Source organism: Colossoma macropomum, unplaced genomic scaffold, assembly GCF_904425465.1.
Source record: "Colossoma macropomum unplaced genomic scaffold, Colossoma_macropomum, whole genome shotgun sequence".
In the NCBI taxonomy this organism is placed as follows: domain Eukaryota; kingdom Metazoa; phylum Chordata; class Actinopteri; order Characiformes; family Serrasalmidae; genus Colossoma; species Colossoma macropomum.
In genome coordinates, this window is record NW_023494803.1 from 5578603 (window position 1) to 5594391 (window position 15789).

General features: G+C 44.7%; 1 protein-coding gene across 3 annotated transcripts in view; it reads left to right on the forward strand.

Annotated features, from left to right (window-relative positions):
- The window catches only part of LOC118824204 (baculoviral IAP repeat-containing protein 6-like), a gene marked incomplete at its 3' end in the record, with an annotated part of 121199 nt that overhangs the window by 42470 nt on the left and 62940 nt on the right, over positions 1-15789 (forward strand). For all 3 annotated transcript variants that reach the window (XM_036594203.1, XM_036594204.1, XM_036594205.1), the window contains 6 exon segments: positions 144-1646; positions 6739-6888; positions 9574-9799; positions 11181-11341; positions 11574-11705; positions 13824-13955. In XM_036594203.1, the coding sequence (XP_036450096.1) occupies positions 144-1646; positions 6739-6888; positions 9574-9799; positions 11181-11341; positions 11574-11705; positions 13824-13955 (2304 nt within the window).

Genomic DNA, 15789 nt, shown 5'->3' on the forward strand with positions numbered 1-15789 from the left:
GGAAAATTGTGTCTGTCTACATTTATTATGTAATTGATAGAGCATTGATTAAATCTGGCAGAGGGGAAAAGAGTATTGTGTCCGATTGTGTATAGTTGTGCTCTTGCGTGCGTATGTTCATGTGTGTATATGTGTGTTTTCAGGGCCGCTGAGTCAGAAAGAGAGCATGGAGGTCAGCGTGGGGGTGACGGCCTTGAGCGTGCTTCAGCAGCCTGAGAAGTTGCAGTGGGAGGTGGTGGCCAGCGTACTGGAGGACACAGTAAAAGACCTGGAGGAGCTGGGGGCCAACCCGCCCCACTCTCTCGGGCCCCCTAAACCTGAAAAGGCCAAGGATAAGCCAGTCGAGCACCACAACATTCCCTTCCCTTGCCTGCTGGCTGGAGGCTTACTAAGCTACCGCTCGGCAGCCAGCTCCCCGCTGGCCCCACCGCATTCCCGTCGCCCCATGGACAGCCCCCTAAGGACTTCTGCCCCTGAGGGCTTTGTGCCCGACCAGGGTCTTATGGAAATTGAGACGTGCAATCCGCCCTCTGAGCTGGGCTCGCCCGGCCCTCCCCCAGGCGCCCCCGTGCGCAGGACTATGCCTGTTCTGCTGCTTTACAGCATCAAGGAGGCGGACGAGAAGTCGTCTGGCAAAGTTTTTGCCCAGATGAACAACCTAATGAACAAAGGGTTGCACGAGGAGGGCTTTACTGTGCCGCAAATCATTGAGATGGAGTTTGACACGCACGAGCAGCTCCTGCTTCAGGACCCCCCCATTACATACATCCAGCAATTTGCTGACGCAGCTGCCGGCCTCGGCTCACTGGATGGCGAGAAGTGGAGCTCGCTGGGAGCAGTGCCGCGACCTGGTGCCCTGGTGCAGTGTCTGCGCCTCCCTAAAGCTCTGGAGGAGGAGAACCTGTATGTGGACTCGATCACGCCCTGCAGCGACGGCGTGCACCTGCTGGTGGGGCTGCAGCCCTGCTCCGTTGAGTCACTGAGTGCCATCAACCAGGTGGAAGCGCTGAACACGCTCAACCGCCTCCACTCGGCGCTCTGCAGCCGTCGCAAGGGTCAGACACTGGCCAACGGGCACCAGAGTCATGCAGGTTCTTCGCCCCCCCAGACGCCTCTCATCCTGCCCCCAACCGACCAGCAGGAGCAGCCCCACACCTCCAGGCCATTTGGGGGCAGCGGTGGGGGTGGCTACCTAGCTCTGTACAAGCTGAACTACTCCACTCGCATTGTGACGTTGGTGGAGGAGCCTGTGAAAGTGCAGCAGATCCGGGACCCACGGGATGCAGTCACATCGCTGCTCCTGCTCCCGCCGGACGTTCTGGATGGGAGGGAGGACGACGGTGAGGAGACGTCTGAAGAGTCCACGCCGTCTGGGATGAAAAATGGTGCTGGGCCGGGACCCTCGGCCACCGTGGCTGGCCCCAGCACTGCCGTGGGCTCCGGGAAGGAAAAGAGGGGCGAGGTAGCTGGACTAGGCCACCTGGTGGTCACCACGCAGGCGGGTTATGTCATGATCTTGGACCTGTCCACTCTGGAGGTGCTGGCCAAAGTGGAGCCACCCAAAAAAGAGGGGACAGAAGAGGTAGACCCCTTCGTCTCTGTAACCTACTGCTCTGGCACCGACCGCCTGTGTGCCTGCACTAGAGGTAGGAACTCGGTATTCTCTGTTTAATACAGTCCTGTTCCTGGACATCTTGTGTAGAACTAACTCTGATCTGATGCAGCTGGTTTGGTTTTAAAGCTTATGGTCCATGCATGTATGCATAGCTATTTCAGGTGTTTTAGATTTGTTTGCTGTTAGGTTTGTTCAAAGGTGCTGCAGCGGCAGTTGCTCAGCGGACTGCTTGGCAGGCACAGTCGCTATTGAAGCGTTGGAGGCCAATTGTAGCACCATAAAAAGGGACGTGCCAGCTTGGCTGGCGAAGTTTTCTTGATCTTATTTTGTTGGCTCTTGCCTGGTGCTGAGTGCTGAGTACTCCTCACTATAAGGCCTGGCTGAAAGACTAACGTTTGATGTTCAAAGTAGCTACACTCATCAAGCACTTTATTAGGAACACATCCTTGTTTCTACACTCGTTGTCCATTTTATCAGCTCCACTTACTATATAGGTGCACTTTGTAGTTCTACAGTTACAGACTGTAGTCCATCTGTTTCTCTGATACTTTGTTAGCCCCCTTTTACCCTGTTCTTCAGTGGTCAGGACCCCCATGGACCCTCACAGAGCAGGTACTATTTGGGTGGTGGATCATTCTCAGCACTGCAGTAACACTGACGTGGTGGTGGCGTGTTGATGCGTGTCGCGCTGGTCTGAGTGGATCAGACACAGCAGTGCTGCTGGAGTTTTTAAACACTGTGTCCACTCACTGTCCACTCTATTAGACACTCCCACTTTCTTGGTCCACCCCTTAAATGTAAAGCCATGAGATGACGGCTCATCTGTTGCTGCACAGCTGACACTGGTCACTCAGACCAGCACAACACACACTAACACATCACCACCACGTCAGTGTTACTGCAGTACTGAGAATGATCCACCACCCAAATAGTACCTGCTCTGTGAGGGTCCATGGGGGTCCTGACCACTGAAGAACAGGGTAAAAGGGGGCTAACAAAGTATGCAGAGAAACAGATGGATTTTTTTTTTTTCCTCCATTTCGTAGGGTAAGATTTCAACCACTACCCCTTGTAACTCTGTTCCAAGGGGTTAGGGTGACACTCGAAAACAAGGGGTAGGGGTAAAACGAAGAAATGGGATCGGGCCTAAGAATGGGCCTGGCTGAATCAGTGGAAGATGACGTTTTCGGTGTGAGCGAAGTGTTCGTGTTACTCACTGCGTAACACGTCGTATCGCTGCATAGCTTTGCTGCTATAAGATCTTAACGTGTGCACAGGCACAGCAGTAGTATCCTGTGCTTTTCACTGCCTTTTCTGGCTGACGGCGCAAACAAAACAGGACTAAAGACCAAGGAGCCCAGTAGGTGAATGACACCGTAATATTCAGTATGGAGTGCATCTGTCTGGAAAATGGCAAATACCATTCAGGCTCCATAACAGTGGGAAGAAAAAGCAACTGGAAAGATTTACCTCAGCCACTGAGTCTGTAAAGGCATTTTACCGTGTCAGTGTTGCACATTAAATAAGGAGAACCTGTAACATCAGCCGACTGAAAACATGCAGTCAGTGTTGGCCTGCTGAGTTTGGTAGGACTGCTTTTGTAAGAGTGGTTCTTTTCATCTAATCTTCAATTTTGGTACTAGATATGATCTTATTGGAACTGATGACGATCATCGGTTTGAAACGGATTACACTCTGAAGAAGTCCTTACAGTTTGTCCCTCATATATGCCCCTGTTGCTAGCAGTGATGGCTGTTAGATCCGCAGTGATGATTAATTTTTATGGCCGATTTAAAATTCTACAACCAAATTTAACGATAAACTTTTTCTGCTAGTTTTTATTAGCGTTCAAATACAGCGGGAGCGCACGTGTGCATCACGTTATTTATGTCGTAAAATTGCAAAACAGATGGGCCAAAATCAAATGAATAAATTGGCCAATTTGCTTGTTTGGAATAAAAATCTGCTGATTCTGATGGTTGAGTTGTGCAGCCCTGTTAGCTGTAGCTAAAATGGATATTAAATAGGATGAGTTTGAAGTTATCCTTTCAAAAGTGTGTTGAATTAATTCGATTGACTCCGTGAGAGAAATCAACTTGAGTACAGTTGCTGATTTCTAAATGGGATGTTCTTGCACTCCAGCCTTTTGGACATACCCTTTGTGACACTACTGTCTGTAATGAATTCAAAAACAAGACTGAGTAAAAAAATAACATTAAATATAATTTAATTCGATAACAATAGAATTTTTTTTTTTAAGTGTCCATTGGAGTGGACGGTCGGTCTTAAAGTTAATGGTTTGATGATGTTTGCGATAGGATGTTCCCTAGTAGACAGCACAGGAGTATAAGGAGTACGATGCCACTGGATATCTTTTGTCTTTGTCAGGTTAGCATAACGATCATCTTCACAAAATAAGACAATTTCTTCTCATTTTCCTGCCTTGATCATCATCATTCACTGTCTCGACAACAACTTCTTGCTCCATCAGTGGTTCCTCCTCATCCCTGACATCTCCTGCAATCAATAACAAAAAGCAGCTATAAATCTGTTTATTTATTTCTTATGGATTATTTTAAGAACAGACTTTACCGTAATACATTTTTACAGTAGTTACACTCACCTCCTCTTGAGGGTCTTCCACTGTCTACATCTTCATTCTCATCATCACTAGACAAGCTTTCAATTTCTGAGATGTTTCAGTCGTGCATCAAGGCCCAGTCCCATTTCTTCTTTTTACCCCTACCCCTTGTTTTCGAGTGTCACCCTAACCCCTTGGAACTGAGTTACAGTGGGTAGTGGTTGAAATCATGCCCTATGAAATGGGACAAACCTCAAATAAACCATTACTTCATTAACAGCTACTAGCGCTGCTCTGTAGGCGACCCGGCCCGTCTTCAGTGATAGCAGAGGAGGGTAAAGTTCGGCTCCTCACTGCTGGGCTTTAGTTACATTTAGGGCATCATATGCCTTCAAAGAGGGGGGCAATTATTTATTATCACCCCTAATTCTTCAGTGATACGAAGCTGAGGTCAGATATTCACCAGCTTCTTGTTTGAATTTTCCCATTCCACCTTAAATAGAGCAGCAGTTACATTCTGGCGCTTCAGGCATCAGAACTGCTGGACTATTTAAGGTGGAACGGGAAAGTTAGCTAGCTAGCTACTGAGACGTTAGCATGCTATTAGTGCTTTTTTATGCTTGTTATAAAGAAAACGACCATAATACACTGAAACGACATTAAACTAAGATAAAACAGTGATTATCGTAATTTTTAACAGAGAAAATTCTCACATTTGTGGGTTTTATGGTCTCTTCTTCAGCCATCTTGCCGGCTTTTCTTTTTTTCTCATAACTCTCTGTTTGGAGTCTCTGAAAAACCTCTGTTTGGAGGGTCATGTAGCCCCAACACTTCACCCTCCCCCTCTATCTCAACAAGAATCGGGACACCCTACCCCTAGACGTGAACACGCAAAACAGAGAGCTAAGGGCTGAGTGGTAGGGCGAGGGGTGAAGTGGGATTAGGCCAACTATTAATCACATGCTGATTGTGCAGGAGTAGTGGCTGCAGATGGTTCTTTATTTTAATGAAAGTTTTGTTAATTACGGTAGTCCATCCTCTTGTTTTTCCTACTGTATTTTGCTCTCTAGGTTTATTATTTCTCATAGTAAAGCTAAATCAGGCTACAGAAACAGCATGTGTGAAACGTGGAGGGATGGTCTCACGTCTAGTTGGAATTTCCAGCAATATAGTGATACATAGCATATCTCCAAATCCATAAATCACAGTGGCCATCCCAGTCCACCTGACATCAACTCTACTGAGTATCTGTGTAGTGTGACCAGTCAAATCCACGGTGTAGGATATGGTGGAACAATCTCTAGTGTGTTCTCCCACCTCAACTAGCATCATCAGAAGACTCAGTGGTCAAGGTATATTGCCAAGAAGGTGTTTCAGGGGTGCCAGGGTGTCAGGATTCTGGAGGACATGCTGTTTAAACTGTATGTCTTGCTACACAATTAACTTGAGAATCGCTTTGAAATGTTTGATATTGGATACTGTGAAATTTTATATTTATATTTATAGCCCTTGACCAGCTTCCAATACTCAATCAGCCTTCTAATTAGTTTGTGCCTCGTCACCAAAAAGAGTGAAGATGAATAATGAATCTTGGTTCAAACACCGATCAGGCATATCATTATGACCACCTGCTTGCTTCAGTTACAGACTGTAGTCCATCTGTTTCTCTGCATACTTTGTTAGCCCCCTTTACCCTGTTCTTCAGTGGTCAGGACCTCCATGGACCCTCACAGAGCAGGTACTATTTGGGTGGTGGATCATTCTCAGCACTGCAGTAACACTGATGTGGTGGTGGTGTGTTAGTGTGTGTTGTGCTGGTACGAGTAGATCAGACACAGCAGTGCTGCTGGAGTTTTTAAACACCTCAGTGTCGCTGCTGGACTGAGAATAGTCCACCAAACAAAAATATCCAGCCAACAGCGTCCTGTGGGCAGCGTCCTGTGACCACTGATGAAGGACTAGAGGATGACCAACACAAACTGTGCAGCAGCAGATGAGCTATCGTCTCTGACTTTACATCTACAAGGTGGACTGACAAGGTAGGGATGTCTAATAGAGTGGACAGTGAGTGGACACAGCGTTTAAAAACTCCAGCAGCACTGCTGTGTCTGATCCACTTATACCAGCACAACACACACTAACACATAACCACCACGTCAGTGTTACTGCAGTGCTGAGAATGATCCACCACCCAAATAGTACCTGCTCTGTGAGGGTCCATGGGGGTCCTGACCACTGAAGAACAGGGTAAAAGGGGGCTAACAAAGTATCAGAGAAACAGATGGACTACAGTCTGTAACTGTAGAACTACAAAGTGCACCTATATAGTAAGTGGAGCTGATTAAATGGACAGTGAGCGTAGAAACAAGGAGGTGGTCATAATGTTATGCCTGATCAGTGTATTCAGAAAATGTCAGGTGATCTGCTTGGATGCTGATCATAGGGGCCTGAATAAGCACTGCTTCATGATGTTTTAAGGGGTGCAGGTTATCGTACTGTCCTAAATCTTAGGCTAGTCTAACTTTCTTTCTGTTTTTTTTAGGTGGAGAGCTTCATTTCCTTCAAATTGGAGGTGTGTGTGACGATATAGATGATGCCGACATTTTTGTCGACGGCCCCATTTCTAAAGGGGTCGAGCAGCTACTGGAGGGAGCAAAACCCTCGTCCAACCCCTCGAGTCCTGGGATCACAGGTCTGTTACCATTCTGTCATAAATCTGTCATAGTTTTCACATGAACTAGTCTGGTGTTTTAGTAGTGTCAGTTGTCGTATGGTAGCGTTTTATTGTTTGAGCTTAGTTATTACTGTTCATAAGTCGATGTTACTGTTGTGAAAAGTGGTCATATGTTGTGAACTGTTATAAAAGGCTAAAGACTAAATTGGTGTTGAAAGCAAGCGTGCAGTCCGTATCACGTGGAAAAGAAAAATGTCTACTTTAATGCTATTGAATATACATACATACATACATACATCATCTAAACCGCTTATCCTTCTGGGTCGCGGTGGGGTGCTGGAGCCTATCCCAGCTGTCATTGGGCAGAAGGCAGGATACACCCTGGACAGGTCGCCAGTCCATCGCAGGGCAGACAGACAGACATACACAATCACACACTCACTCACACCTAGGGGCAATTCAGCATGTCCAATCAGCCTGACTGCATGTCTTTGGACTGTGGGAGGAAACCCACGCAGACACGGGGAGAACAGGCAAACATGCACACAGAAATGACCCTGGTCACCCGGCCGGGAATCGAACCCAGGCCATTTTTGCTGTGAGGCGACAGCGCTACCCACTGCGCCACCGTGCCGCCTGGTTTATCATAGAGAAATAATAAACAGACTTTCTTTACAGTGGTGGTGATAGGAACCAGGGGTCACCATGTCTACAACACAGTCATTTTATTTATTTATTTTATCACATTGAACATGCAGTTTGAAAAGGAATATGCTTAAAGCTGTCCAGTCTTCAAAATTAAATGGTTCCAGCTGCAACAAACTTTGTGTTTGCCTACACTGGAACTGATGCTAAAGAAATGTAAACAATTGAATGAATGAAAATGAATGAAATGAACCTTTTAGCCGTCTGTGTCTGAACACATCGGAATCAGACCTCCGCATTTAACCCATCCGTGCAGTGAAACGCCACATACACGCTAGCGAACACACACACACTAGGGGGCAGTGAGCACACTTGCCTGGAGTGGTGGGCAGCCCGATCCACGGCGCCCGGGGAGCAGTTGGGGGTTGGGTGTCTTGCTCAAGGGCACTTCAGTCACATACTGTCGGCTGAGGGGATCGAACCGGCGCCCTTCCGGTCACGAGGCTGGTTCCCTAACCTCCAGCCCAAGACTGCCCCCCCAGTCTGCTTACCGCAGATGTGGTCAGTCAGCCAAGACTGGTGTCCATATTTAGCTCCTTTAGTTTTAAACTGGAGCAAAATATGGATGCCAAACATGTCTTGACTGATCAGCTACATCTGGATAAGTGGACTGTTGTGTACATTAGGGGTGACACGATTATTCGACTTGGTCGACAAAACTCGACGACCAAATTAGTTGGCAAATAGTTTAGTAGTTGATTAGTTGGTGACGTCATTGCGCGTCTTTTTAGCGCTGACTAGGAATGTCGTGACATTGCCGCTCACTGAAGAGCTGACCAAAGCGCGATGTCAGCCTCAAGAACATAATTCTAAAAAGTCTGGGAGCTAAACTCAGGAAAAAAGGTCAGTTGTCCTGTTTGTAAAGCCGACCTCAGCTGGCACGGGAGCTCATCCTCCATGCTGGAGCATCTGAGAAGGAAACTCGTCACCTCACTGGGTGAAGAAGGTTCAGCTCGGTTAGATACGCCGCGTCCCAAACCGCATACTAGCACACTAAATAGTGTGTAAAACTAGCGCATTTACCATTATAAGTGCACTCATTAGTGTAGTGTGTGAAGCACAGAAGTGTGTGGTTTGGGACGCGGCGATAGCTGTGCTAACGAGCTGGTTAGCTAATGTTAATGTTGAATTCCGTCCTACTTTATGTTCTGAGCTGAGCTGTAACGTTTTCTGTTTCGAAGTGCTGCTCTCTGGTATCGTTAATGGAGTTGGAGCAGAGAAGCAAGTAACTATTATTCACAGCGACCCTGTCCACTTTCCAGATAACGTTTACAGTTTTAAACACCTCATGGTCGTCTTAACATCGAGGCCACAGGGGCGTTCAAATTGAGCGAGCACAGAGAACGTTTGCAAACAGTTTTCTGTTCTCCATGGATGTTTGACACCACTTGCAAAGTTTCGGTTTCATGTTACACAAAATCGTTCAAATTTAACTGTTCATAGAGAACGTTTGCCACAAACGTTCACCACTTTCCCATCCGCTCCATCGGAGCGCATCGTCTCCGCAGCGGGGTGTGAATATCCGCTCTCAGAGGAGATCAGGCCTCTCACAAAAGCAGAGATGCAGACTTTTCAATAAAGACTGTGCGTGTAGAATTTCGTTGCATCAGAGTGTCGACAGACACTTTAATGAACTTTCCTGCTAATACAAAAGAGGAATAAAACTCGAAGTCAAAATTTAAGAAAGGATGTGCAAAATAGCAATAAAATTTAACGGAGCAGCGATTTTTATTGAATGATATTCATCTTTATTGTTAGTTAGCAAATGCATAAAACTACCTCAAGCATTATTTAAAAGCTAATAGCTACTTAAGAGTTATTTGGTAATGTAGTGATTCGATTATTCGTTTAGTGATCGATAGATTATTCGACTCTCGAGTCGTTCATTGCAGCCCTAGTGTACGTTGTGCTTTTGTAATACTGAAATGAATCACATCACAAAGTGACTCCTCCTCTCCGTGTTTGTATGTGGTTGTTAAAAAGGCTCTCTGTCTGTAGGAGTTGACCTCCTGGTGGACCAACCGTTGACCGTGGAGACACTTTCTTCTCTGGTGGAGCTGACTCGCTTTGAGACGCTGACTCCTCGCTTCTCAGCCACAGTGCCCCCTTGCTGGGGGGAGGTGCAGCAGGAGCAGCAGCAGCGACGTCACCCACAGCACCTACACCAGCAACACCACGGAGATGCCGCACAGCACACGCGCACCTGGAAACTACAGAGCGACAGGTAGACGCAATCACTGAACGTTCCTGTCAAATTAGATCATCTTTGTAATTCTGCCTTATTTTGCCTCATTGAAACATGTTTACAAAGTAATGGTTTGGTGACAAATCACGTTTGTACAGTTTTCCCCTTGCCACTGTTCAGCCAAGACATGTTTGGTGTTTTGTTTTTGGAGATATGAGGCTAATGAAGCTAATAGCCACCAGTTAGTGTTATTGAAACTGCAAGGTAGAATTACCTCATCTGCCTCAAACTGCTTTACGTTCATTATTCTCAGATCTACGGTGACTAGAAGTCTCCACAGAATTCAGGTTTCGCAATGACTGCAACTAGAGCTGCACGATAAATCGTATTATCATTATTGGGAGATGAGTTTCCGCCGTAAACACATTGTTAGACAGAACAGATCAAATTACCTCAAATACAGCGGCAAAGAGATGTGATTACATAACCGGCACAAACCGTTACAAGCCTGCTTCTCCGCACTGGGACGGAACCTGCTCTCCCACGCGGGAGATGAGCAACTTAACCGTCGGTTAGTCGGCCAAACGGCCAGAGTGTGCAGCGTGCATTTTCGAGAAAATTCAATTACATTTGTTGAAGCTGTGAAATCAGTTATAAAATCTACATCCCTCTGAATTTCTTGTTCAAATTTTGATAAATAAATCTTGTATTGTTCAACATGAAGCCTATTTAATTTCATTTGCCAGGACATGTAGTTACTCAGATATTCACATCTCAAATGATGTCAATTTTTTGGGACACCCTGTGTGTATATATATATATATATATATATATATATATATATATATTTGGTTATGTAGCCTTTATAGTAAAAGCTGTTACGGTAATGCTGACCGTTTCTCAGCCCTTCATGCAAAAAAAATGTGCTTGAAGTTCTGATGTAAGTAGATTTTATAAAGTTCATAAATATAATATAAATTTTGTATTTTGCTATTTGTTTACAGAGGGGTTTAATAAGAGGTTAGTCAGATTTGTTCACACATCCCCCAAAAATGCTTCTTATAATGATCCGGCAGCTTTATCGAACATGGCAGTTTGCGTCAATATCGTGGAGCCATAACTGCTGTTTTTACCTGTTTAGTGATTTTGAGCTTTTGTTAATTTTTGTACGCATCAGTATATCAGACTGTGTCAGACAAATACAAGTCTATTTAAAATGTGAGAAAATCTGATTTTAAAGCCAAATCCTTGCTTTAAAAGAATTGTTGATTGTGAAGTTGCCAGCGCACGTAAGTGAGTGTTTAGCGTGATCCTGCTAACTGCCTAATTTCGTGCCCTATTAGATTCCATTCACTGATAGCGCTGTTGGTATTTTAGGCCAATCTGTTGTTTAAATCCCTCATTTCTCTCTCTTTTTCAGCACCAGCTGGGATGAACACGTGTTTGAACTGGTCCTGCCCAAAGCCTGCATGGTGGGACACGTGGACTTCAAGTTTGTGCTGAATGCCAGTATTACTAACATTCCCCAGATCCAGGTCACCCTGTTGAAGAACAAGGCCCCTGGGCTTGGCAAGGTCAATGGTGAGTTAGGGCTGCACAGTTGACCCTGTGTCAAAGGAGCATTATGCAAGAATAGCAGCAGAGCAATAAATTGTGTGCAGAGATTTAATAGGTTACTAACCAACTTGCCGTAAGAAGAGTATGGAGGTAAATTATGTTTGCAAACATGCGTTTGCAGGTTGTACTTCTCCCTACGCTATTACAACTGTGATTTCACAATTTTTTTCCAAATGGTTTGTTTTATTCTCCACAGAGTCAGCTGTGGACCGGCAGATAGTCTTCCCTCTGTCACATGTCTTGCAAGCTAATGGCGAGAGGAACGGTCAGCCACTTTTACACGATTTCACAGAGGACATCCAGTTTATGGATATCGAGGAGACGTCAGGTAATGAGATGGCATAAAGGGAGAGTCTCGATTACAATTAATGAACAATTTTTTTTTTTTTTTGCCCTCATAGTTCACTGACAAGGTTTGTACTGTAAATATGCTCTGCTTATCTTCATGTAAATCGTCTCAACAGCCAGATCGGAATTCACGTGGCTTTTATCGTCAAACCAGCTCGACATTCGTCTTAATTTCACGCTGCTGAGACTTAAAACATTCGGGGCGATATTTCTGTACAAAAATTAGAAGAGGCTCATCCAAGAGATTTAGAAAGAAATGGCCGAATGCGACTGCAGGAGAACGAGGCTGCAGCGTCAAAGAACAGTTAAAAGGCTGAAAGCAAAGTTTACAGAATCCGAGGAAACAAACCAAAGAAGTGACTGAATACGGAGCTCTTTTTATGGCAAATTCAGACACATTCTGGGTGATGAGCCCAGCTGTCAGTGAGTGAAGCTTCATGATGGCGCCTGTGATGCTGGTGAAGATGAAGCTGATCCTCCGGGAGCGACTGGCGTTCACTGGCAGTCATGATTGTTTACCTCTGGATGAGCCGCGTGAAGCAGCGTGACGCTCTGTTCTTTTGTGCATGTGGGTCAGTTTAGGAGCTGATCTGTTCAGACTGATGTCTCATACAGATCACATTTAAAGATAATGTGAACAGCCAAACAAAAAAAAATCAGATTTGGTGAGAAAATCAGATTTAGGCCACTTTTACCTGCTGTGTGAACACAGCCTTAGCGTCCATGTCGCAGAGTGGACCTGTCGGAGTCATGTGACCACACGTGCAGTTGTAAGCCTTTAAGGGGACACTACAAAGACACACAGAGTGGGAAAACGATCAACCAACATGGGCAAGATTACATCGGTCAGAGGATCTGAATGTCGGTGTTGATTACTTTTCGCCCAGCCCTAGCCTGTTGACACCTTGCATCAACATGCCTTTTTGGTGATTGGATCACATTTAGATTTCACTTGACCGCATGAAGACCCCTTGGACACATTGCGTTCGATTACGATCAGTTGACTCAAACCCCTTTTTAATGTGGTCAGAGATGGATGTTGACCACGTTGGAAATTAGTCTGCTGAGTGCTGACCAGCGAGTGAGAGAAGAAAATTTGAAATGAAAGATTGAGGATATTTGAGACCATGAGCCTTCTTGCGCCCTTGGACAATGAAAGTGTCCAAGCCAAGCTGGTCAAAATGTATTGCAATGGTGGGAAAAAGTAAACAAAAGTAAAGCGGAAACCGTTTATGTGCTGATGTGCTCTTTACGTGGGAAAAGTAAAATTGGCTCTCGCCTGGTCACACTGGGGGCACATTGGTCCAGCCAAATTGGGCATGAAACACATGTTAATGTAAAGCAGAGGTGTCAGACTCAACCACTAAAAGGGCCGTATTAAAAAATTATTCAGTAACTGCATGAAATAAATGTCATTTTTATTTATTTTATTTTTTTTGTAAAAGTTCCCCTCAAATTAACAGAACGTGTGTTTTATGATCACACATATTGCTATATGCTTACAATTTACTGCTAAAAGCCAAAAATCGTAGACGTTCTTTGTATTATTTTATAAAAATCATTTTTACAGAGCAGATCACTGAAGAGACGCCATCTGTTTATAGTTTATAGCCCAGATTTGTGGAAAAATGTGTCGACTTTCAGTAGAAAAAGAAACTGAGAGTTCAACTTCTTTTATTATAAGGGTTTAAAATCACATCACCCATCTAGAAAGAAGACAGTTACAGCTCTCATACGACCCCCACCTTTAGAATGTAGCTTATGAAATATGAAAGTTATGAAGAATATGACGAAGTGCGTTTTGGAACCACCGGTGGTCTCAAGGAGTTAAAGAGGTTAAAATAATTCTGCGGGCCGAACACGACTGTGTCACCGGCCTGACTTGGCCCGCGGGCCTTGTGTTTGACACATGGGGATGTGAAGTGTCAACAGCCTCGGAGAAACACAGAATAACCGACATTTGCATTTTTTCCAGTCTCTTCATGTTGTAGTGGGTCACAATAGTAATAGTAAATGGAAAGAAACATTGACATTTATGGGCATGTGCCTTTGGCATTGTGAAATAATGGTGACCCCTTTTCTTCCTCTCATGCTGCAGGATCCAGGCTGTGCGCTTTCCTGGAGGACCATAAGGAAGACATCCTGTGCGGACCTGTGTGGTTGGCCAGCGGCCTGGACCTCTCGGGTCATGCCGGCATGCTGAGCCTCACAAGTCCCAAACTCGTTAAAGGTACAGCGTGTTGTAACTGAAGTTTCTGTCAGAAGCTGTAAAGATTATTTCACAGCCGGCTTTGAGGGGGCCGTCGTAATCCTCTGTGTTTTTAGTGGTGTTTGCTGCTCTTGGGAGTGTTACTAACAGACACTGCTAACACTAAAAGCAGTAGTGCTTTATGACTTTACGCAGTACATAATGTTTGGCCGTGTTTTAGTAAAGGGGTGTCTAATCTATCCGCAGAGAGCCGATGTGGCTGCAGGTTTTCATGCCAAACAAGCTGAAGCGCACCTGATTCTACTTGTTTAATCAGTCGGTCTTAGTCTTCCCACATTTCATCAGACGACCTTCTGCTCTGTTGGAGTGAAAACCTGCAGCCACGCTGACCCTTTTAGTGCGTTTCACTTTTCAGTTTTTCAGTTGTATTTTGTACTTTGGTGCTTTTGTTTGATTTTTTTTTTCTTTTTTGTTTCAAAAAGAGTGTCGTTGACATGCTAGAGGGGAATTTTTGCTTCAATCGTCTTGCCGAGAGTGGATCTCCTGTTTTTAAGCGATATAGAACTTGTAACGGAGAAGTTCTTGGATGTTGTATCCCCTCCTGATACACAAGATGAGCGATGATTAAAAATCATCTTATGCTCATCAAAGAAACCGTGAAATAGTACCATGCAGTAGCTTTCAATAGCCATGTTTACATGCATTTTAATAATCTATTAATAATCCGACTAATAGCTCAATCGGAATAGAATTCGTCCGTGTGTACACTTCATTCGGAATGGTCTAGTCCGATTGAGGCCATTTGGGATACAATTTCTACCCGATTGATCGAGGTGGGTAATCCTGTAAATAATCTGTTAAATAGAAGAATAATATCTGTGTAAACGCCTGTATCTGATTACATTCCCTATCGGAAAGTTTAAGTCCGTTCTGATCATGTTCGTCGCGTCATAGTGAAAGTTCATAACGTTCAACGTGGCGGAGCAGAAACTGGTCTGCAGAGGAGACGAAGTTTCTGCTCTGATCTTTAAAAGACGGCGGTGGGACGGACGTCCAGCTTATGTGTCTCAGAATGCGACGTCTTCCTCTCGGCCTTCTTTAATAAGGACATGTGAAGGACGTTTTCCTGAGTCTGACATCATTTTAAAGCGATTAAAAACACAAGCGCTGCTCACTGCTGCTCATCTCACTCTGACTGGACTCACATGATGCTCGTTGTCATGGTAATATTTGCTCTAAGTGGTTCTCCACGTATGAGCGCCATTTTGGATCGGATTACTTGTAGAGAGCATGTAAATGAAGATTTTCATCGGATTGTTGAACACAGTGAGCAAAAACACCTCAGTCTTAATCTATAATTGGAATGTATTTAATCGGATCGGCAAAAATCTTTGCATGTAAACACAGCCAGTGTCTGCTGGCTGGCGCTGAAAAGAGAAGGAAACAAATATCGTTTTTAACCCCTTTTCAAAGTTGCAGTTTCTGCCTGGTGTGGATGTCCCTCAGTTTTTGCATTATGCATTATTTTTTAAATTTGCTGGATTATATTTAGATGGAAACGTATGATTTACAAAACGAGAAGCCAGCTGTAGATGTGTGAGCAAGTCGATACATTAGAAGTGTTTTTGTTTACTGTTGTTGTTATAGTTGTACAGGACTGTTTGATATTAAGAAAGCTGTCCATTTTCATCTCTGTATGACCGTCTTTGTGGTGAGGCGAGTTGTTTTTACAGCAGGTGGTTCTCACCACTCCTTTTTCACCTCGTATTGCTCACTAGCAGCTCAGTACAGACTAACAGTGACCTAGTTGATCTGATGACCTGAGTTACGGAGAAAAATATCTTATTTAATCAGA